The 24067-nt window shown below is 40.3% G+C and overlaps 2 protein-coding genes across 2 annotated transcripts in view; one reads left to right on the top strand and one right to left on the bottom strand.

Moving 5' to 3' along the window:
- The window catches only part of LOC133836410 (dynein axonemal heavy chain 5), a 31859-nt gene extending 15105 nt beyond the window's left edge, over positions 1–16754 (bottom strand). Inside the window, 25 exon segments of the mRNA XM_062266888.1 lie at positions 24–410; positions 3673–3883; positions 3958–4113; positions 5473–5645; positions 5713–6163; positions 6290–6447; positions 6655–6734; positions 6868–6886; positions 6943–8109; positions 8171–8370; positions 9632–10076; positions 10140–10436; positions 10519–10698; positions 10700–10728; positions 10802–10935; positions 11352–11406; positions 11501–11657; positions 11723–11842; positions 11903–12771; positions 12830–13040; positions 13598–14342; positions 14622–14772; positions 14846–15005; positions 15073–15210; positions 16326–16754. Of these exon segments, the coding sequence (XP_062122872.1) occupies positions 24–410; positions 3673–3883; positions 3958–4113; positions 5473–5645; positions 5713–6163; positions 6290–6447; positions 6655–6734; positions 6868–6886; positions 6943–8109; positions 8171–8370; positions 9632–10076; positions 10140–10436; positions 10519–10698; positions 10700–10728; positions 10802–10935; positions 11352–11406; positions 11501–11657; positions 11723–11842; positions 11903–12771; positions 12830–13040; positions 13598–14342; positions 14622–14772; positions 14846–15005; positions 15073–15210; positions 16326–16439 (6807 nt within the window). The 5' untranslated portion in view covers positions 16440–16754.
- Positions 16755–17101: 347 nt separating this feature from the next.
- LOC133839410 (heterogeneous nuclear ribonucleoprotein F) lies at positions 17102–21600 on the top strand. The gene is given in 9 exon segments (XM_062270965.1): positions 17102–17254; positions 17546–17967; positions 18026–18157; positions 18887–18921; positions 18923–19032; positions 19627–19769; positions 19825–20079; positions 20258–20745; positions 20810–21600. Coding segments are annotated over 8 exon segments (1872 nt in total). The 5' UTR covers positions 17102–17254; positions 17546–17567; the 3' UTR covers positions 21119–21600.
- The last annotated feature ends 2467 nt before the right edge of the window (positions 21601–24067 follow it).

Raw genomic sequence — 24067 nt, 5'->3', positions numbered from 1 at the left:
GGTTAAGGGTACTGTTAGCTTACCTGATTGGGAAACAAGTCCGACACCAGCGATATGAATAGTGGCTCGTCGTCGTCAATCAGCTTGGAGAGATTCATGTCGCGCAGGACCCGCATCACAATCGTACTCTCGCTATCCTTAGAGTTCCGACGTTTGGCAGCTCCCAATGTGCGCAGCACGGACAATATATTTCTCAGACCAAAGTCATAGTGGACTTGTTTGGTCAGCTGCTCTTCGCAGAGCTTGTACAGGGTATAGAATTTGCGTGCCAGCGTGATGTTCTCCAGAAATCCGCAACTAGCTAGCTTAACCCTTATAATAATCTGTCTATCCGGCACCATCATGGCCACTGTACGAAATTGGATTTTCAAGTTCTCCGGCAACTCTTTGCGACCGGCGTATCCTGGATTCTGTATGCCAAGTGGGTAAACATTTGAATTCTCTTTACCTTGTTCCGTATGTGTGTGTGCTTGGTATTTGTGTCGAGTAAATAAATAATGAATGCTTGCAAATATTGTGTAAAGTAAGCGCATAACCGTGTATAGATACATAGTAACCAACTACTCTAAACTAAACACAACTATGTTCTATTTTCCGCACTTTGCTCTGCAGCATCCTCCGCATTTGGCATAACATTTTGATGCATCTGCGAGTTACACGTATTCGCATGACTCGCAGCCATCAATAAGTTTATCAAATACAAATTGATTTATCATACTCGCACTCGCTCTCGAACTCACTCTACTTATGTGCTCGACAATCACTCAGTTAGCGATGAGAGGAGCTGTGAGATGAGTGCACCTGCTAGCTATTCCAATAATTTGATAGAAAATATTTCAAAAGCTACCAGATAGCTAAGTGAATGCTCGAAACAAGCGCAGTTTAAGTTGTTTGCAGTTAAATTGAGAAAATGCTCTCTGCTTCTGCGATTTTAATGGACATCATTTCAAATAATATCTGATTGATTTATGAAACATTTTAGAAACCATGCTGGCAAAGTTCAACGTTAAACGACGAAAATAAAGAGTATGTAGTGCCAGTTTTTTGTGCAGAAATATACTAAAGTTCAAATGTGCTTTTTTGGGGAATACAAAAAATTAGATGATAGATAACAACGAATAATATTAGATATCCATTAATCTATCATAGAACCAATAATTAGCCTATTATTGGTTAATAACTGATGCAAACGTTGAACCGACAACTAGTTAATGACATAAAATCCCATTTACATATGCAATTAAATATAATTCCAACCAAATTCAAAAGACAAAAATCCAGAAGAAAAAAACCTTTTAACATCCTTTAAATGGTTTGATAATCACACAAGTTATAAAATTCACACATAAAAGCAGTCTATAGAATCCCTTTCCATTGTCTTTAAATAGCATAAAAAGATTGTTCGATGTCACAGTAATTATTCTTTGAAATTCATAAAGTAAAGACCTGCACGATTCACTTGCCTTGCTCGTAAGACGGACAGGTTATAAAATACGTATACGTAATTTGCAAGTATGTCCGCCTCGTGTGGTGTCATTGGCCATTTCCCAAGTGGAACTCAACAGAAATGGCCTCAAATCCCATCAAATTAGTAGCAGGTTACTGACAAATATACACGGAATATTATCCTGTCTGGCAATCGACTCAATAGCTGAAAAAATTGAACCGTGCAACGAAAAGTGAAAACTCATTTGTCAATTTATGGTGGACATTTGATATGAGCAGCGTTTGTGGAAACTAGCGAAAAAAAAAATGGGAAACTCAATCGATTTCTCTGCTCGCTAATCCAAATGTAAACATAGTCAATGTGTGGTGGAGGCAACAGTTGCCAGCTACCAGTTGTTAGCTGGTTGCAGAGGGAGTTGGGCTTGGCCAAAGTAAGTGACAAGCGTTTTTGTTTGGTGCCTTCCCACACTCACCACCCGCTGCTGTCGCTTTTGCCTACTTTTTACATAAATAAACAACGTAGCCACAACAAAGGATTTAGCCAATAAACTGACACAAACACACACACACGGCCACAACACGCAACGAAAATCCAGTGTGTGTGTGTTTGTATTATGACAGCATGTGTGTGTGTGTGTGAGAGCATGTGTGTAGCGGGATTGTCACATAATGTTTCATTAAAATTAAATGCAAGCGAGGGTCTAAAAATGTTACATAAATGAGACCAATAATTCAATGTGCAAATTAAAATTGCGCATACGGCCCGAGCTACGGACAACCGACAAACAACAATGAATAACCGACTAAGTGGATAAACATTCATAGGTATGAATCTGAATGAATGCAAATGCGAGTGGGTGTCTGAAATGAGTAGAACTGACTGCCATTAGCAGCGAACACCGAACAGCGAGCATCATTATCATCATCATCATCGTCATCGTCATCGACGTATGCAAGCTAATCGCATTACTACAGCAAAATAGTTGGTTTGGTTGGCGTCATCGGTAATTAAAATGCGGCACTCGAAAATGTTCACGTTATGGCAAACAAAAACGAATAGCTTCCATTTAGTGATCTAAAAGCCCGAAATAATCACATTTTGACTATGCTCTGCCAGACGATGTGCGGCTGCCACAAAAGCCTCATCAAAATGTAAACACATTGAGTCTAGCTAACAATTTGTGCTCTTTTGTGGCCTCAATGTGGGGGAGTCTTTCCCTTTCTTTCTTACGTGTAGGCTGTTATTGTCAATTTTATTATCACTCATATTGAGCTAAATTTTACATGACTAATAACGTCGCATTGCGAAAAATCGCTGTGTCCTTATTTTACCCTCGCTCCCTTAATGGAACTCTGTGAGGATGCCGCAGATTGTCGCGCTTCTTTATAAAGTGTTCATATTTTGATAAAATGTAAAGAAAATAAAAGAAAACATATATGTTTATTTAATAAATATCAATTTGGCTTGAAAGCCTTGCGCCTGTCACGTTTTTCTTTGACCTTTTGGCGAAGCGCTTGGCGTTATTCTTTCGCTGCATTTAATGTGACTTGACTGAATATTGATTATGATTCGTTTTAAAATTGAGTTGCCTTTTTTTTGGGATAAAACTGAAAAGTGACGCGCTATTTAAAGGGATAAAATAACATAAAGGGAAATACTGCAAACATGAGATACTCTATAAACGTATCTTATTGTAAAATATACATTATAGATAATAACTGCTAGCTTAATATTGTTATTAAAATATAAGTATACATATAATCTCAAAAGTGGCGTGCTAGTTAAAGTTATAAAATATAAGGAATTATCCCCAACATCCTTTCCTATAATCGAATAATAACTTCTAAATATAATGCACTCCCTTCTATTATTCTCGCTAATTTTAGCACTTTCAACATGCTGGGCATAAAACTGAAACTACATTAAGAGCCAATTCAATTTATAAAGCCATACACCTCAGCTGTGCTGCTGTTATACGCCTCTTTTGCTATTGCGTATGTCGCACACTCTAAAAAAAAAAGGCACATTATGTGCAATTTGCTGTGCAACTTAATGAAATAAGTGTGAATTATGAGGAAAATGAAATTAAGCTCACTTGAGAGTGCGTGATAAAGTGTTCTATTTGAATTAAGAGTCTCATTAACTGGCAATGTGATAGACTCTAATATGGAGCAAAGGTGCAGGGAGTGTGCATAGTTTTGATAGCGTTGTATCAGTATTCAGACCATGGTTATGAAAATGCCAAACTCAGGGTTCATTTCAATTGTGTCGCCATCCGTGAAGAGGAATGTCTTTTTCTTCTCCTTCTTGGCGGTAAGGACAACGGCAACCTGTTGGGCAGCCACAGAGAGAACGGGCAGCTCGATGCGATTGAACTCATCGAAACAGCCCCAGCTACCGGACTGGGCTAGACCTTTATAGATGCGTCCCAGGCCCCTGTAAAAATTGAATGAGTTTCTCAGCGATATGGGTGGCATTTTAAGTGCTTTGCGTGGGTCATGGCTTCGTACCTGTAATCCATTTGATCGGAGCAATTAAAAACGACAACATACTTGGCCAACGTCTTGCCCATATCCTTTACAGTTTCCGTTTTGCCAGTGCCCGCAGGACCGCACGGAGCGCCTCCCATACTCAAGGTGAGCGCTTGGGCCAGAGTAATATAGCAACTGAAAAGAAGAGACAGGAAACAGAAGTGGGAGACAATTGCATTTAAAATGCAAAAGTCCAAAAATTAATAAGACACATTTTATGGAAATATTTATGCTTCTATAAAATGTACAAATATATTTTATTTTCATATGAAATGCCACAGTTTTCCTTTGAGGCTGAGCTCGGCTGAACTTTTCATGAAGAAAAATTGCGTATACGCCACTTTATTCGCGCCCATTTAGCTAAAGCAGGTGCTACCCCAGGCAAATGCTAAGCTATTCCCTTTGGCATCCACACAAGGATATCAAAGCAGGCGCGATATAAACAATGGAGTGCAGGCAGGAATTGGGCACAAGGACCAAGCGATACAAGCAAACAGCAAACAGATGAGACACAGGAGGCAGTAATGGCAAAAGCCCCAGATAGAAGTGCTATGACTACAGAACACACTGTGTGTGAGGATGACTTTAAGTCGAGACAAAGACATTGAATGAAAGCGTAGCACCCGCTGCATAGAGTATATAAACTGCCTCTGGATATTTGGCGGAATATGCCGTCACTTGCCAGGACTCGACAACGTGTTGCTGTCCAAAAACTTTATTTATATTCCGCTAAGTGAAATTTATCTTTGGAAACATGTCAACGTCGACTTCTTCGTCTTCTTCGTCGACGTCATCGTCCTGGCGGCAAAAGTCTCTCCTCCTCTCTATGCCTCTGGCCTGCGTGGGCTGCAAATCGTGGACTGGAGCCATAAAAAGGATTCCATTGCTGCCGTTGCGAGTTGTCGGCTGTCTGTTTGGCAGCGCGACTTTGAACTTGTTTAAGTGCTGGCCGGTCCAATTTTGGAGCATGCTGCGAGTTTTGTTTGCCCAGCAAACGAATTGTGGCCAAGTCGCATTCGAGGAATGTTTCGGCAGCTATGCGAAAGTTTTGCACGTGCCACGTGGAATGTAAATACAATAAATTAATTGATCTCATGTTGTTGTTCGCTCCGTCTGTGCCCAATCAAGTCGCACGATATGACAGTAGCAAAAGGGAAGCATTTTAATTGCATTGGACAAGCAAATAGTTAACTAACTTATAAAGTTCGTCGGACGAAAGAATATAAATAATATCCATAAAGGCAGACTGATGAAACATCGTCCTTGATATGTGCCATTGTTTAATTTTTTAGCTAAAAGAGGAAACCAACTTAACCAAGCTGTCGCCTTAATGCAATTTACCTACAAACTTTATAATTGAATTTAAAGAGAGCCACACACTCGACAAAGTCTGTGCAGTTACTCTCGCTCTGTTACAAATTCTATTACATTGTCGCATAATGAAATCTAGCTATAAAAATGCTGCCAAGTGAGGCGAACTTTAATACGACATACCGATCCGTAAGAGGTGTAATCACCAAGCGATCTGTGCAGCCAAGATATTCGTTTTGATAGGTGAATGTGACATCTGTAACAGATATCCAGGTCTTGTCCAAGTCCTCTTTGAAGTAGAAGCGACACTGCTTTAGCCACTCAAAGTCGTTGGATGACTTGATGTTCATGCGACACTGAAAGGATAGAGGAAAGAGGAGTAAATGTCTCGCTCATGTTAAAGTAAAGTTGAAGTTCGTGTACCAGTATATCGAATATGTCCCTCTGATGCACATGAATGGTGATTAGAGTTTCAAAGTTGGTACGTTCCCGTTTGGATAGATTACGCGTGGTCTGATCGATCAGGGTGTTGAGCATCTCTAGGAACTTGTTGTTCGTCTCTGACATGACCTTCCTCTCATGTCTGGCCTGCATCAGAGCCATTTCTGCATCTCGTGTCCATATCATTTGTATACCCAATAAACCGATTTGTGCCGGCACCTTCTCGAGGAAGCTTAGCAGCGTGAAATTCGGATCGTTTATTGTCGCATATGCGGTGCGAATGATCGAATGCAGTGACTGCTGTGCTGTGACCAGCAATTGAGTTAGCCATGTCTCGACCGAACCCTCGGCTCGAATGGCACGATCCAGTTGTATCATCTCTCCCTCACTGCTGATGATTGCCATCATTTTATTGTATTCCACATCATGGAATCTGTAGTCAATACAATGAATGAATCATTAGGAATATTTTAGTATGACTTTATTAAACCATAGTTTTCTGTTAATTTGTTTTTATAAAATATTTAATTTTCGTAATTTTATATTTATGTAAACTTACTTGACGCATTTGGTATTATCAAATATGTTTAGTAAATGATTCTGTATGGTATGCGAATCGGATCCTTGGCCAAGAATTTCAAGCAGAGCTGGATCCGAAACGAAGAAGAAACGCGGAAACATAATGCGTTTGCGTTCCAAATAACCACTCAAAGATTTCTGCAGAATTAAGTAATATATAAATTAAAAAGATTAGTGAAGAAGATTACTCAAAGATAACAAGTAAAAGCTGAAATTGCGTTTTCAATTGGTTTAAATTTGTTATAAGAATAAAAATAAATAATTTGTATAATTTCATTTTTGAAAGCTGTTTAAATAGTTTTTGTAATAGAAACTCGTAATCAGAGTCTTATTACTTGATTGTACCTGACAAATCTCGAGCTGCTCCTGAAGATGGGGCAAAAGCTGCTTAAGCAGATCATCACCCACACAACAAGCCACAACGCCTGTTTATTTATTATTATAGATTATTTTCAAGTATTTTGATAACAACATTATATCATTTAAGAAAGAATTCCGCAATTGTTATTATAAAGAGAAAAGTTATTTAATTAAATTAGAAAATTCAAGGAAACTTACCAGGAGTCTCGTGAGCGCGCTGAATGAAAATGTTTAAAGAATTGTGACACAAGGCATAAATATAACATGGAATACCTGCATGATCTTTTGCCAGGATTTGTCGATTTTGGAGAACCGTTTGGCCTCCTTGGGCAGCTGCTTGGCAATGTCGCCGCCAACGAATACAGCCTCGAGATAGACCCACATGTTTTGAACGAGCAGCCAGCGTTCCAGTATCTCATTGGAGTTGGACAGATCGTAGACCCATTGCTGGATTTGCTTGCGAAAGGGCGCATTATAGCGATTTGATAGCAGTGAACCGAGGACCATTAAGCTGTCCTCTAGCTGGCCGATTGTCTCGGCTGTGGTATCACCGCGCAGTAAAAGCTCGCCGCGATTATTGAAGCTCATGAATTGCAGTTCGTGGACGGACCATTCGTTGGTCACCTGCTTGAGCTTCGCCTCGATATCCTTCTCCTTCATGGCACTAATGCAAATGTCCTCGATGTCCTCCTTGTGCTTGAGCAGCGGCGCCTCGAGTATGTTCTTAAGCGAGAAACCCTCCGAGTCAAACTCGAAGATGTAGCGAGTAACATCCATGATCCGTTGCCAATGGCGTGGCTTCATGGCTTTATTCGCCATCAACTCCAGTAACGGACACATGTCATTGAAGTCGTCGATGGTCTTCTTCAGAGCATGGAATGCGGGCCACTCTTTGAGGCCCTTGGGGAGCTTGCGACAACGATTTTGGAACTCCATCAACTCATTGTTGATCTCTTCGATGTCCACCTCATTCCACGGTATATCGTAGTAGCTGCTAACCCTATCAATCACATCGTTATAGAGCTTATACAGTTTCTGCAGCAGATTGAGCTCCTTGCGTATTTGGCCCAGCTCTGGATAATCGGTCTGTGGCAGACCGAAGAGTTCCTCGCCGCTTTGGTACGTCTGCAGGCGGCGCCACATGCCCTCAAAACGATTCTGGAACAATATCAGACGATCGGAAGCTTCGCGCGGCGTCAGACCCGCCTGCATGGGTCCCGCTGTGCGATATTCCGTCACATATGCAATCTTATCCTGCTTAAAGTTGTCTAGATTGCTGCGCAAGTCGCCCTGGAACGCCGGCTGCATGTCCAGTAGTTTCACCTGCGCCTGCAGCGCTCCGGCCAGCAAATTCTGAAACGTTGCCCGCAAATTGTCAACTAAATCGAACTGCTCCCGCTCCACCTGCACCTCGTATCGTGTGAGCACATTAAACGCCTCCTGCAAAGCATGACAAATGAATGTGGCATCTCGCATGGAATACATATTTAGACAGACTCACCTCAATGGGATCTATGCGCAACTCCATGTCCACCTCTTGCTCACGTATCTTGCCCAGCGTTTCCATTATCATGCGTACATCGTCCAGGTCACGAATGGGTCGGTCGAGTTTACGATCCATTTCATTGATCACCGCATACACATAGTCCATTTCCTTCTTATACTTCTTCTTCATCGCCTGGCCAATTTTATGGTTGCAGGCTGAAAATAGAAAAATAGACGCAACCAAAGGTGTTTAATGCTCAAGACATATCCAAGGACATCGTTGGCCATTAATCAATGCGTGCCAAGCCATCAATAGGCGTCTCGCCTGGCCTATGGCCCCTTAGCCTGAAGCCTGGAGCAGGGATTGGGGGTAGGGGCTAATTGATTTTCATTTTCGCTTTCGCATTTACAACCGAGACATGAGAGATATCCTGTGTCATGTGTTGCCGATGATATCGTTCTCTCGTTGCTCCCACAACGTTACGTTTGGGCATTTATTTTTGGCGTTTCCTTTGTGCGTCTAATTCGGTTAAATAAATTTGATTACCTAATTGGAAACCAATAAATTTGAATAGCTCCCTCTGCATGCGAGTATTTGTCTATGTCTCTATCCCTGTGTATGTGTTTGTGTGTGAGAGTGTGTGTGTGTTTGTGTGACTGCGTGTGGGTGTCAAATTTGTGGCTGATAAGCTGATAAATGTTAAAGGTGTTGGCAATGCAAAAAAAAAAAAGTATTAGAATTTTTATGACCCTTCATAAAGAGGGTAGAGATTGACTGATAGGCATAAGAGACAGGTAGTCCTTAGAGCAGTATTAAAGCACATTAAACTTTCATATTAAAGGAATTAATAATGTTGCAATTAGTAAAAAGAATTTTAAATTTAAGAAACTTTTCTGCACTAAAAACTTTAAAATAATAAACTTTTAAAATAAATCTAATGTTAAATAAAATAAATCTTAAAATAATCTAATGTTAGTTTCATTAATATTTTTACAAATTAAAAATGTTATTAGGATGTATTTAAATATTAATTAATCTTGAATTCAATTTAAAATTTTATAAAATTATTTTAGTAAAATTTGTTGTAATTGGTTGGCAATAAAAAAAAAATAAGCAACGTTATGATGGTGGAAATTATTTAACAATGAAATGCTTAAAGTTTGGAATGATGTAAAACTAACACTATAGTGTTAGTAACTAACTAGTCACTAACTCTTCGACTGTGATTCAAACTTAATATTACAGTAGACTAACGGATATACGGCTATAATGAAATCGGTTTGACATTTTTCAAGAGTAAATAATGCATTTAAGATATCCCTTAACCATTTCACACAATATGGATAAAGCACTAAAGGTTTTTCAGTCCACTTCGAATTAGTGAATACTTTGTAGTAACCTTAAAATCCACATACTATGTCGTAAGACATACAAATACTTAACCTTTCAGTTTATTATTTAAACTGGTCTACTTACACTTGATCTCAATGGCCAAACCATACTTAAGCCTTTCATTATAGACAGCCACGCACTGACCAAAGACCTCCATGTCTGGTTCAACGAGCAGATTTGCATCCAATTCGGCCAGACATCGTAGAGTCGATTCAAACTGTTGCAGACCAAACTCCATGAGCTGACGTGTGGTGCGATCGTTTTTCCAAAGGAAATGATACGGCTTCCAGCGTTTGATGTACGTTTGGATCTCGGGCTTGACGTTCTTCGTGCAGCTGGAGAGCTGATTGAGAGCCTTGGCCACCTCCTTGTTGTCCATGATGGCCGAGTAGAAGCTCTTCAGCATGTGCGGCATCTGGGGACGCTCCTCGGAGGCCAAACAATAGATCTTGCGGCGTCGATTCTTTGCGCCACCTGCAGCGTCTGTGTGGTTGCGTCCGACGCGCGGCTGCGCCGTCATCGAAACTTGCTGCGGTTGGTAAGACAAGATTTTGGAGAACATTGCGAAGCTATTCAGTGGTGTGGTACGAACCGGCGGATCCTTGCCGCTAGTCCATTGCGCCACACCCTTCGCAATGCCCGTGATATTCTTGCCAGCCGTCACCAATATATCCTGCAGCTCGTCCAGACTCGGCTTAATGACCACATTGGGTATCTGCAGCTGCGCGTGCAGCGCAAAGATCGGCTTCTTCGCTGCCGTCTCGTGCTCGTCGGCGATGAACCGACGCCGCATCATGTCCAGCGCCGCACGTATCACCTTGATGAGCACATCGATCACCTTGCGGCTGTAATAGCGACGCATCTCGACAACGGCATTGCAGACCATGTCCTAGCAGAGACAAATACCATAACAAACCATAACAATTACAGAAATACTTTCAAAGATTCTTCTTCTTTTGCTTGCAAGTCACCTGCATGCCCTTGGGCAGACTCTCGGAGGTAGAGAGCAGCGTTAAGGGATTCTCAAAGCACGACCACAAAATACTCCAGTCCTGCTGTTGACCTCCAGCACCAGCTCCAGCGCCACTCGAGGCTGCTGCACCTCCAGAGCTAGTGCCAGCTGCAGCGCCATCCTCCGCTTTTCGACCCCCCCGAGCCCGTTTGATCACCTTTAGGAGTTGCTTTTTATTTGGCCACGAAGGGATTTGCAATTTGCATTTAGTTTGGTCGAAGGGAGACAATTGAATGACTTACCATCGAACAAGGTGACCACGTCGTCGCCAGCAATCTCCTTAAATGTCTCCGTCGCCTTGTCCACCAAATTTAAAACTTCTTCGACCGCCTCGGAGACCATTTGACTTTTACGATTCAGTTCAATGGCAGCTTTTCTGTTGATGCAGACGGAAACTTTAATAATATTTGCACACTCGGTTGATTAAACAAAAAGCTTTTAGTTCCTGCTGATTGAGAAATGTTTTCGAATGTGGAGAAGCAAAGTTATTCAATTTAATTTTGTGTGTGCACACTTCAAGTGGGTATTATTTGGGGGAATTGCGAGAAAGAATCCTTTGAGGTAGCCACATTTTCAACTATGCAAATTGAAAAGCTCATACATAAATTAAAATTGATAAATCCAATAAATCACACAAAAGCCAACAGTCAACCACACAATCCCCCACGTCTAACAAGACGTCTGCTGCGAAAAGTTCAAAAGAATTTTGTTGCCACATGCCACATACACGCACACAAACACATACACACGCCAAGGTGACAGGTAACAAGTAATAGGCAACTGTTAACCCACCTGCATGCCTCCTCGCTACGCTCTAGAAATTCATCAACTGTCCAGATTTCATCGTCTGCGTCAGGAACAAATGTGAAAAGTTTTCCAACAGCATAAAATTTAAACATGCACCCAAAGGGGAGATGTTGAGCAATTAGAACAGAACCAACCTGCTGGCAGTATCTGCAGTGAGACATCCTGCATCCACATCAGCACGTTGAGTATGCGATTCGAGTAGATGTCGTGCACGCGAGCCACCAACACTTCGAACGTTTCGATGGCCTGTTTGCAACGCTCATAGAATTGTGTCCAGTTCTGGTTTGTCCACTGCAACAAGCAATAGAGCAATCGTTATACATCAAGAAGGAGCAGGCAGGGGGAGAAGAACTTACATTGATGCTGTGCAAACCAGGTTTCAACATTGCCGTCAAGCGCACCAGCTGTGGCAGAAACAGAGGACGCACCTCCAGCTTGACAGCCTTCACCGTTGACAAGAACATTTTGATAAGACTCTGCAAATGGGGAAAGAGCGAGAGTTGGGTGAGAGGAGCAGAGTGACAGTGAATACTCACATTTAATGAGTCCTGTATGGTGAGGAAGTACTGATGACGACTCATCAGCGTGGCAGCCACAATGGGCAGCTCAATGTTCAGTTTGGCCAACATCTTGGCCTCTCGTATGAGCAAGGGAATTGTGGGATGCAGATTCACAAACAACCTGTCGTCCTGTAGGCAGAGCAGAGGTTGCAGTAAGCAGGCATCGGCCACGCTAATATCCTGGTCCAGCCAAATGGAAACAATCTCATCCTCGTACTCCTGCAGCACACCAAGCACATTATTAAAGCGCACATCCAAATCCCTGGCTAGAGGTTGTGTGCTGAGCACAGCATGATCCATCACTGCATCCATCAGCTCAGTGAGATGTAAATTGAGAGCACGACACCAGTGAATGCGACCCGCAATGGGGGGAAAATTGCGAGCGAGCGGAGGATCATCGCGTTGCTTGCGAAAGGTCTTGAGAATGCGGTCCACCTCTTTCTCCACGTAGCGCAGAATACGTGTGTACTTCTCATCCATGCGGGTCAGCGGAATCTTCTCGCTGACCTTCTCGAAGCGCACCAAGAAGCGGATGCACTGAGGCGTCTCCCAGACGGTGTCAAAATCACGCTCGATCAGCGTGGCAATCGTGTCCTTCAGGGAATCGGTTTTGTTTATGAAACGATCAAAGTCGTCGTTGAAATCGGCATTGCGATGATCGAGATAATCGTATTTCTTGGATATGATTTCTTTCTTAGCCTCCTCAAAATGATTGGAAGCATCTTCAAGGGCCTCGCCAAGCAACAAGCCCTCCAAGCGACGCTCAAACAAATGATTGTAATCATCAATCAGATTAAACATATTAATTATTTTCGACAGACGCTCGCAGAACGTATCAAATTTGCCTGCAATCAAAGATATTTAAATAAGTTGGAGAATAGAAAGTGCTTTCTTTCAACTTGCCAAATACAAAGTTCTCAGAGAATCCAAATGGTGTCTGATGTGGCAGAAAGGGTTGTTCCCTCACTGTATAGTAGGTTTCGTGATAAATATGATTCAATTTGATGCAGTTGCTCAGCTTGGTGCGAATGAGACTGCGGTCCTGAGACCAAATTGTTTCTTTGCAGCGACATGTGATGTAGGATTTGCAAGTTTCGATCATTTGATTGGTAATCTGTAGTGAAAAAAGTATCCCAGTATTATGAGAAATTAATTACAATATAATCTGACATTAAAGAATATATGTGAAGAAAAAAAAACATTTGGCCCAATTGTAATTTCCTTTTAATTTAACGTAACGAATTAGGAAATGTATAATCCTTAAGATAGATTCTTTCCTATGATTAAAGTTCTATTACTAAGAATTCCTCTTACAATTTGTTAACATGAAAATCATTAAGTGGCTTTAAATTTGAGAGTAGTATTCTATACTCATTACTAACTCTCTTTTCCACATTCTAGTTTCTCTCATTTAAAACTATGTAAGTGGCATGCGTAACGCAAATATAAATAGAAGTCATTTCCACGCTGCATTACGTCAATGAACTACAAACGAAAACAACAACAACTGTCGCCAATTTCAGGACAAAAGGTCAGCCACTTGATAATATCCTGCAAGCTGCTGCAGCTTTCTTGCGGATTTCCATGCTTATTTTGCTGCCCACGGGTTCAAGTTCAAGTTATGACTTACTGATGTCACGCGTTGCATTTCGCTTCAATGCCATCACTTACTTTGACCATTAGCGCTGAAGTGCGCTCCGAAGTGTTGTAGAACTGGGATACACTGTAGATGAGACGCACTGTCTGCAGCAGACTTAAGATGGACTCCTTCATGCTGACCGGATCGTCGAGATATAGTGAATGGCAACAAGTCTCCATGGCCTGAATAAACTTGGAGTTGTCGCGCGCTTCGTTGTAGCAAAAAGTGATCTTGCGATCGGTTTCCTTCCACTGCCGCATCACACGCGAGCCGGCAAGGAACAGACAATGCAGCGTGAACTGCACTTCCTTGTCCTGCAGATGAGCTAATAATTGTGAGAACTGCGCACCGCGTTTCTTCCAATACTCGAGCTCATCCTGGGGTCCACTGTGATCGTTCTCCTTGCGCAACTGCTCGCTCTCGCCGAGAATTTTAAGTATGCCCTTGGACCAGTTGTTGACGCGCTCCTCGAGTTGGGCGCAGAATTGCTGATTCTTGGCCATGTCCTTGACCTCATCGACCACAAGGCAGCCATCGAACATGTCACAGCCATCGGCAAAGACATTGTAATGATCGCAGACCTGTTCGCAGACACGCAACGCGCTGCAAAAGGAGCGTAGTCCGGGAAGCAGCTGTCCCTTGATGAGGCCACAGCTGACATCTTCTTCATCGCCCTCGAGGCTGGGAAAGGCAAGGGCCTGCATAAAGACGTACTCGACGATGCGCTCTATCGATGTTACTAGGCCAATATTCTTGGCATCGATGACGCCACAGTATCTGCAGGAAGTGTGAAAATGGTGTTGAAAAGGCAAAGACTAAATATTCAATTACCAATACCCCAAACGGGGGCTGTGCGCTGTCAGTTTGTTTTGGGTAAATCTCCGATAATCCGCGTGCCAACAAATAAACCAAAAATTGGCTATTTTTAGATAATAGTTTTTAAGTTTAGCGCATGCCAAGCAAAGCAAACCCAAACCAAACCAAACCAAACACAACGAGGGAAAAACTTATGAAAAATAAACAAAAGGCACAAAAGCAACTGCAACGTAAGCTTACAAATCCTTTTGGAATCCCTCCTCGGGCAGCTGCTTGGACGTATTCACGCGAAAGATATAAATACATACGCCAGTAAAGGCGCAAGTCCAGCCATCGGTTAGGAAGAGTTTCTTGTGTTTGGGCGGCGGCAGACCACTCGGTGAGGCGCCACCTGAAACAGAACAGGACAGAAGAGAAGAGAACAACTGCGCATAAATTGACCAGGTGTGTGATTCCCTTCGTACCCTGCGGTGTCTTGGAACTGCTCGATGCCATGCCAGTGCGTGATGGTCCCGGTTTATTGGCATCCACCACGGGCGGCGGCTCTGGTTCATCGACCTCCTGATAGAACCACAGCAGCTTGTTTTTCATATTCGGCAAAAAGAGCTGATTGATCTCATCGAGCTAAAAGCAAGGTATGCAAATCAATTCGACAATATATACAAAACGAGTCTAGTTCAAGTTGGGCTACCATATCCCCTTCGAATATGTAGTCCATGAGCTGATGCCTGGGCAGCTGTGTGGCATCTATCAGCAGCTGGAATGTGAACTCCAAACGGGGGTCCATCTCCCCACGCCGCGCCTTTCGCTCGCATTCTTCCCTTCTTCGCTGCGCTTCGTCCGGGTCCATAGCAATTTAATTTTGTTTGTTTTTTTCGTTTTTTTTTATTTAATAATTTTCCATAGAAATGGAATTTTGCGATTTGCAACGTGGAACACGCGTCGAACCGTTTTTGGGATTACGAAAAATATGCGAATCAAAAGGTTTCAGGTGCAGTTTTATATTTTTGCATTATTTCATAAAAATATTTGTTATAATCATTTGATTTTATTATTTTGCAGCAAATAATTGTTGTATCAAATGTTGTTAATTAATTATTTAGTTTCGAGTTTCATTCGAGTCATGTGAGATTCCGCCATTTGCAAAATTCAAAAACGGGGAAAGACCAAAAATATATTAGTTTCATCAAATCCAAAATTCGAGTGCGAACTTTGGACGCAAAACACCAACAAAGAACAAATTAATTGCAAAATTCAAAACTACTTACAACAATTGCCATTACAACAACAAAATGCACAACTCTTACGGTGAGAAGGAGAAAAGTTATTGTTTGTGCAACTAGAAAACAACGACAGACGTGGGGCTCAAAAACAAAATTTCGTTTTCTAGGGCACTAAAACACAAAAAGGTTCTCAAAGATCTGCAGAATATATGTATGTATATATATGTATATGGTATACTAGATAGAGTGTGTAACTAAATAGTCTTTAAAGTTTAGTTTCTCGAGCTTTTCTTTTTTTTGCTTTTTCATTTAATTTGCTGCAACGAGAGTGAAGTTTCAAAGACTTGCATTAAAGTGTAATTTGATTGCACAGCTAAAAAGGAAATTAAAACAGTTCGATTAGTAGAAAAAGTTAAATTTATAACATTCGGATTTAAATTGCCAAGTTCCGTTTAATGTTTAGCTTTGTCCAACTACTACAATTTTAAGTTTTTACATTTTGATTTGGTTTTTCTTTTTTTGTATTTAAGAATTACACCAGGATAACGTAACGTATTGATTACATAATCAGCCAACGAGTACAAGGAGCTAAAGGGTTACACATTACATTTCATACTGAAGCAATAATTATTTATAATAATCTTGCATTGAAATTGTTTGGGTACGATTTTACAATTGGAAAATAATTGACAAATTAATGTAATTAGCTGTCAATTTGCACCTGCAAAATGTCTCCCTCGTCCTCCTCTTCCTCTTCATCTTCGCTTCCGCTGCCACCATTGGCCGCCTTCATTGCCAGCACATGCTCGACCAGTTTTTTCTTTTGTACGAACATCGTGCTAGCAATATTTCAACACAAAATATCTATGTTACTCTATATTAATATTATAGATTTACTAGATTGACAAGACGATGTAGAACTTTGCACTTTTCTTTTCAAGAGAAATCAATGCACTTTCACATTATTGAACAAACAAGCTTGCAGACGACTCCAAAAGGGCGCCAATTACCATGGTTGTCATGGCGCCTGTTAAAGCAAAAAACTGATCGTACCAGCATTTCAAATTATTATTTGAAATTTGTTGCAGTTTGGGGATATTTAATGTACTGAACTACATTTAAAATTCGTTCGTATATTTTCCTTAAGTCTATTTATTTAAAATATTGCAAATTGCACCAATATTTACAACATTTATTTATAATTGGTACGTTAGTCAACACTTAGTAATATATCGACAACAGCGCTGTTATGTTATCTATGTTAATTAACAGCCCTGCTTCACAGAATATGTTATCAATTCGAATCATGAATGAAATCATTAAATTTGTATATTAAAAAAAACATAATAATATGAGAAATGCATAACAAATTATTCATGCGCACTCTAGATACTATTAAAAACATATCTAACAAATGTAAACAAAAACTGTTATCAGCAATGTATATCGAACTATCGAAACTAAAATGAATATATCGATTGAACTTGTTCCGAGCGATTCGATACTGATGGACGCGTGCTGTTCATCGATAGTGCCATCAATATTTCTCCATCTCTAACGTGCTGCTCGTTTTTGTAGAGAAAAATTGTGCAAAAAGTGCAAAAACAAATAATTTAAGGATTGCAAACGAATTCAGAATATTAAAAAGAGGTAAATAATAGTGCAGCGATACATGAGTTGGTTGTCTAAGCGAATTTCCGCTGCTAAAAGTGCCTAAATAGTATACTCAAAATCTGCCGCATGCAAGAAAAATGAGACTGCGGCGGTCGCAAAAAACCAAAATGGCGTAAGCGGCGCCGCGCGGCGCAAAAAAAAATATAAGAAAAAAAAGTTGTGGTCGAAAAAAGCAAACATACGAATATATGACAAAACATTATGTTATATTGCCAAAACCTTGTTCATGTTCTCAAATAACAACATTTATTGTTATTTTCACTTCAGGAATACAGACCATTTAACAAGAATGTCGAACGCAGACGTGCAGTATAATCAGGGATTTGGCCAGGCACAGGGCAACAATGATGACTACAACGATGACAATGATCAGCAGCAGGAGGACGATGATCAGTATGATAACGATCAAAACGATGGCGACGATGAGTCCAATGTAAAGATCGGAAGCGTCGGCGAAAGTCCCAAATTCATAAGACTTCGTGGTCTTCCCTGGTCGGCTACCCACAAGGAGATTCTTGACTTTCTGGTCAACGTGGAGGTGATTAATGGATCACAGGGCATTCATCTGGTCACCAGCCGTGTAGATGGCAAGAATACCGGCGAGGCTTATGTTGAGGTCTCTACGCAAGAGGATGTTGAGGAGGCGCGTAAACTCAACAAGGCAAGCATGGGACATCGCTACATTGAAGGTGAGTTTGTTGTTGAAGTTGTTTATCAATAATATGTGCTGATTCATGTTATTTTCAGTATTTACGGCCACGCCAAAGGAGGCGAAGGAAGCGATGCGCAAGACAGGAGGACATGGTCATGCTTTTGTAGTGAAGCTCCGCGGTTTGCCTTACGCTGTAACCGAGCAGCAAATCGAGGAGTTCTTTGCCGGTAAGTCGACTATCTATGTGTTCATCTTGCTTAGCGGGCGAAGGAAAATTCTTAATTATATATAAATACAAAGATTGATTCGAGTGCATGTATAAATCCCATATTGTATTGTATTACCACTTTATTGCGGTGAGTGCTTTAAAAGTGTTGTTAGTCTTGGGCTCCTTTTGAGTTGAGTACCCCACGTCTGGGTTGATCGTGCATCCAAAGACCAGGGCCACAAGGCATTCAATCGTTTTCAACAAACACACGCACACATACACAATTCTAACATTATTTTCGTTGTCTAACCAAACGTATAGATTTTGTATTTTTACTTTAGGTTTATGCATCTCATTGGTTTCTTATTATTTAATCAAGTCTAAACTTGAGACTGATAATGTATCTCAGTTACACTCATTTGGATAGCAATTTCCAATGAAGTATATAATTTTCTTAACATTTATTTGAAGTCTGCACATTTGTAATTCAAGATCATTATTTCTTTGTCATGGTTACAAAAGCCTTGTATGAGGTGGCAATTTGAAATTGCGTGGCATCAGACATGCAAAAACACCACAACCTCTTTATATAAATATATATATAGATATATATCGACCACTTTCTTTCTCACTGTCTCTATCTCTCTTATTTCTATATATCTATCCTTAACCTTGTATTACATATAAATATATATTTATATATCTCTATATATTTGTATAAATCTTTGTTGGTTATCGTCATGGGCAGGGTTGGAAATCAAAACGGATCGGGAGGGCATACTTTTTTGTTATGGACAGAAGGGGTCGTGCTACTGGGGAAGCTTTTGTTCAGTTCGAAAGCCAGGATGACACTGAACAAGCCTTGGGCCGAAATCGGGAAAAAATTGGGCACAGGTGGGTCTCCTACACATCATCATATAATTACAACTACAAGTTACAAGCTAAGCTCAACAACAACAGCAGCTGAAACATTCAACATATATTTAATGGTAACATGAAATTAAACCAAACACATCGATGTTATACTTTTAAATTGTTGCAAGTAAATGAAAAAAACAAATATGATTTTTAAGCTAACTTATATACATTCCTCTTTCAGTCATTAAGCAATTGATTAATTAAGCAACAATTTAATTGTGCATTTGTAGCACAGGCTATGGGTCTGGTTGGGTGGCTTCAAGCAACAAAAAGGAAAAAACAATAAAACCAAACAATTTAAATGCATTTCTAACCACAGTAAACCTTTTGATAAGCTCTGTATAAAAAAGCCTTAACATTTAGCTTTTTATATTCTTATCAAAAGTCTCGCAATTAATTGTTTGTTTATCTAACCAAGGATGCACATTAATTCCGGATTATTGTGTAATTAACTCGTAAATAAAATGCCGCCGGCCATAGCATATTCTCTCTTTCGATTTCTTCTCTTTAATAGGTTTTTAAATGACATCTAGTAATAATGGCTGCTCTTGTTTTTTGTTCTGCTCCTAGGTATATTGAAATCTTTCGCAGCTCCATTGCTGAAATGAAACGTGCCACGAACGGAGGAGGTGGGGGCGGCGGACGTCCTGGACCTTATGATATACGTGATCGTGGCGCCAATCGAGGCGGCAATGATTTTGGCGGACGCAATGGTGAGTGAGCTGTTCTCAAAGGAAAATAGATTACTTAACTAATCTCTTTTTGCAGACTGGGGCAACAACGGCAATTTTGGTGTAGGCGCTAACAATATGTTGGGCTTCAATAATCTGCCCAGTTTAATGAACTCTGGCAATTTTGGCAACAGCTCCGGTGGAGGCGGTAACAATGGAGGTGGTGGCAATGGCGGCGGCAACAATGGCAATTTTGGTCAAAACTCTGGTAATTTTGGCAATTTCGGCAATGATTTTGGCGATTTTAACAATTTCGGAAACAACCGCAACAACAACAATGGCAACAACTTCGGTAAGTGTCAATTTCACCAAGATATTAAAAGAAGTGATACCAAACAAAGTTCCTTCAAGCTATTCCGAATTAGTTCAATTCAATTCAATACACACACTGTGAGGAAGATGGTGCTATGAATGAAGCTTGTATCAGGGAAACTTAATAATCTTTTCGGTATGTTCTCTTTTACATTCAGATATGCCTGGTAATTTTGGTAACAATGGCGGTGGAGGATTTGGAAACTTTGGCAACAATTCTGGTGGAGGCGGTGGCTTCAATAATGGCGGCGGAGGAGGCTCTGGAGGCTTCAACAATGGAGGAAACAACGGTGGTTTCAATAATGGTGGAAGCTCCGGAGGTTTCAATAATGGCGGTAATAGCGGAGGCTTCGGTAACTTTGGCAACAACTCCAGCGGTGGCGGCGGCGGTTTTGGCAACAGCGGATTCAACAGTGGAGGCGGCGGCAGCGGCTTCAACAACGGCGGAGGAGGCGGTTTTAATAATGGAGGCAATGGCGGCGGCTTCAACAATGGTGGTGGTAATTTCAACAATGGCGGCGGCAACTTTGGATCTGCTGGCGGCAATTTCGGCCCCATTGGCGGCGGTCGCAATAACGACGTCGAGTATTACACGATCCATATGCGTGGTCTGCCCTATAACTCATTTGAAAACGATGTGTTCAAGGTGGGTTTGAAATGTCTTTTGCAGTTTATGATTCGCAGTTTTTAAATGCATTTTTCGCTTGTAGTTCTTCGATCCCATTCGTCCAGCAAATGTGCGCATCAATTACAACAAGAAGGGTTTGCACAGTGGCACAGCTGACGCCTATTTCGATACGTACGATGACTCACAGCTGGCGATGAAGCGTCACCGCGAGCAGATGGGTTCCCGCTATATTGAGCTTTTCTATGATGGCAAGACTCGAGGTGGAGTCAATGTCGGTGGCGGCGGCGGTGGTAATGGAGGCGGTAACGGCGGAGGTGGTGGTGGTGGCGGCATTGGAATCGGAGGCGGTAACAATGGCGGTGGTGGCGGAGGCTTCTCACGTCGCATTTGAGCGCATCTTTCAGATTAATTCCTTACATTTACATTCGGTAATGTAAACGCAAGTATTTCATAAGTTTTGTGGATCACATCCGCTTCCGTCGAGCACACCTCACCACCAGCGTATACAAGACAGATTGACAATGTCGGGTCGGTAGTGCATAGAATTAAACTCTTCGAACGCATAAAAAATGAAAATGAAACAAGTATAACGCATAAATCAAATAGTCTATGTAATTTAAGCAAACCTGTATCTATATAATCGAAATGGTGTACACTTGTACTTATGGTAATCGCAGATGTCCAAGAACCAGACAAACAATATGATCTTTAAGCGCAGCGTCAATTTCCCTTATTTCAAAAACAATCAATATCAAGACATGACAAAACTAAATAATTATAATATAGAAAAAACAAGAAAAGAAAACAAAAAGTAAAAATTGTAAACATTTGTAATACAATAAAGATGATAAAACAGAAAACACATTAAGATAATTACAGTGCATACGATTTTATTGTAAGATGAGCATGGGATCGCTTCCTTCTCCACCTATTGTCAAATATAATCAATATTGCAAGTGTGATTCTGGTACTATTCTTAGATTGCAGTGTAAGTTTGCGATATCGTTGAATTATTAATTCACAGCACTTGTCTCAGAATTCTCCCATAATTGAATCGAGTGCAAGTAGAACCAAATATGCCCGAAGCTGATGCTTTCACAGTCCACGACCGACTTCAAGCTAGTTGCAAGTATTTTCCGGACAATACTAATTATCGGGCTATACTATATAGGCGTCTAGATCAGCAGTAGAATATGAATACAATACTAACATACTATATGGAGACTTGGTCAACAAACGCCGTTGCACTTGCATTATTGTTTTTGTTGCTCTGTTGAACGCGCGCGCATTCCGCGAATGTGCATTTTTTGCATTGCAGTCAAAGTCAAGTTAATGGATCGATGCAAGGAACAGAGTCGAGACGAGTGCGGTGTGTGTGGAGAGGTAGAGGTTGAGGTGATAGTTTTTAATTTAGTTAAACGTCGCTCTGGAATTAATAGCCCTCAAGCAAAAACAATTGTTAATACTGCAGCAAAAAGACAGAAAAACAAATGCCTATTGAACACATTTTGTGTGGCATATTTGATGTAAATATGCAATATTTATTGTTTACATTGTTTACCCATTGTCAGTGTGCGAATTCTAATGGGTTGTTTTTGTTATTCCACTTCAAGCGGAGCGTGAAAATGTGTTAGAGCTTCAGTCAATCATGTTAACTGAAACAGAGTGCTAAATCGAGAGTATGGAATAAGATAATCGCGCTTCTCATTTTACGTAATAGAATCTAATGTGCCACAAATATAATATCGGAATGTGCAATCTGGAATTTAGATTATCTGCTAATTTAGGGAAATATTTGCTTTGTTTCCCATAATTTCGACTATAGTCAGGTGAATACGTAACATCGAGTTATTTATAACTTTTATAATTGCCTGAAAATTGTCGTCGTCAGACATCCCATAATTTACGATTACATAAATAACGTAACGTCAATTGGGATTGTTTTATGTGCATCCCATAGAGCAGGCATTACTGTCAGATGCCATTGACAGGCCTTACATTTCACTTTCCTTCAAGAGTGTTGAACATCGACAGGTTTGTATCTTTCTGTCTCGCTGTCATGACAGATAGATAAGTTTTGGATGGCAATGATAATTCTGGCTAATTATGCCAATAAAATACATACCTACTTATATGCGCGTACATGCCCAAAATAGATAATGACGGTGTCACTTTCCAGTACCTAGAGTATTTCTATAGCTGTGGGCTTGTCTATTCTACACTTAAGATCGTATTCAAAACTGATTTTCTGGGTTATTAGCTGCCAATGATCATATAATGCGATATAACGGACTGTGGGATGGGTTCGAATAGCGTTGCGTATTTAAATTGTGAGTCTAATAAATTCACAGACATGTCTCAGAACTTGGAGTCGCAAAAATAAGCAAAGATTTTTACACAAGTCGAAAATTATATCGTTCTAATCAGTTGCACCTATTTGCTGAACTATTTATTCACATCGCGTTAAGAAAACAGCGGAAAGCAGAAACAAATGTCATGCGATGTGGGTTTCAATACCCTGTATCGATAGAATGTGGTTTCAAAAAGGTATTCTTGATTTGATTGACTGACCTCAAAATGTGAATACTTTTGATAACTGACCTTTATTTCAATCCTGACAATCTCAAGACTGCATTCAATTAAATTAATTATAAAGATTCGGTTGCAGTCTATAATTGAAAATCAATCCAATTTAATAAGTACATTTTATTAAATTCAAAAGTTTGGAAGTATCTTAACTTAAATCCATAAGTGATTACAGGGTATATCGTCGAAGGCAGAGTTTGATTTAGCTTTTGGTGTTATCGTCTGATTGCGTCGGCGTGTGTAGAGTTTATTTATGAAAGCGCTCGTAATTTATAAATCAAATCATTTCATGTTTAATTTAGCAATTTTGCTAAAATATGTGGAAACACGACGTCTCATTTGCCAATGGCGTGTGCTCAAATCGCATAGCAGGTGAAGCGCATTAAGTCTTTCAATCGAATATTTACCTGATTTCGTTGAGATAAATGACTAAAAATGACTTCTTAATAATTTATCGTTTTCTGTTTGTTGATTATCTAAAATCATGTCAAAACTTTTGTTGGTAGACACATAAATTGAAATCTCAATAACTTCGTAAAAATCTGTTTAAGACAAATCAATAAAAATATTAATTTATCTCTATCAAAATATTTCAAGAATTATGCATACTCGATTATTGCGGGTTTTTCAATCCCATTAAAACGATTTGTGAGGTGTTAATGAAATTCACGTACGATAATTATTTATTTATTATGGCAAATAAAAGCAATAAAAATGCTGAATATTTACGTAACAAGCGAGAAATGTGTCATGA

The sequence above is a fragment of the Drosophila sulfurigaster genome, chromosome 2R, assembly GCF_023558435.1.
Source record: "Drosophila sulfurigaster albostrigata strain 15112-1811.04 chromosome 2R, ASM2355843v2, whole genome shotgun sequence".
Taxonomy (NCBI): Eukaryota; Metazoa; Arthropoda; class Insecta; order Diptera; family Drosophilidae; genus Drosophila; species Drosophila sulfurigaster.
The sequence above is the reverse complement of the archived record's forward strand: the minus strand, read 5'-3'. Positions and strand labels throughout refer to the sequence as shown.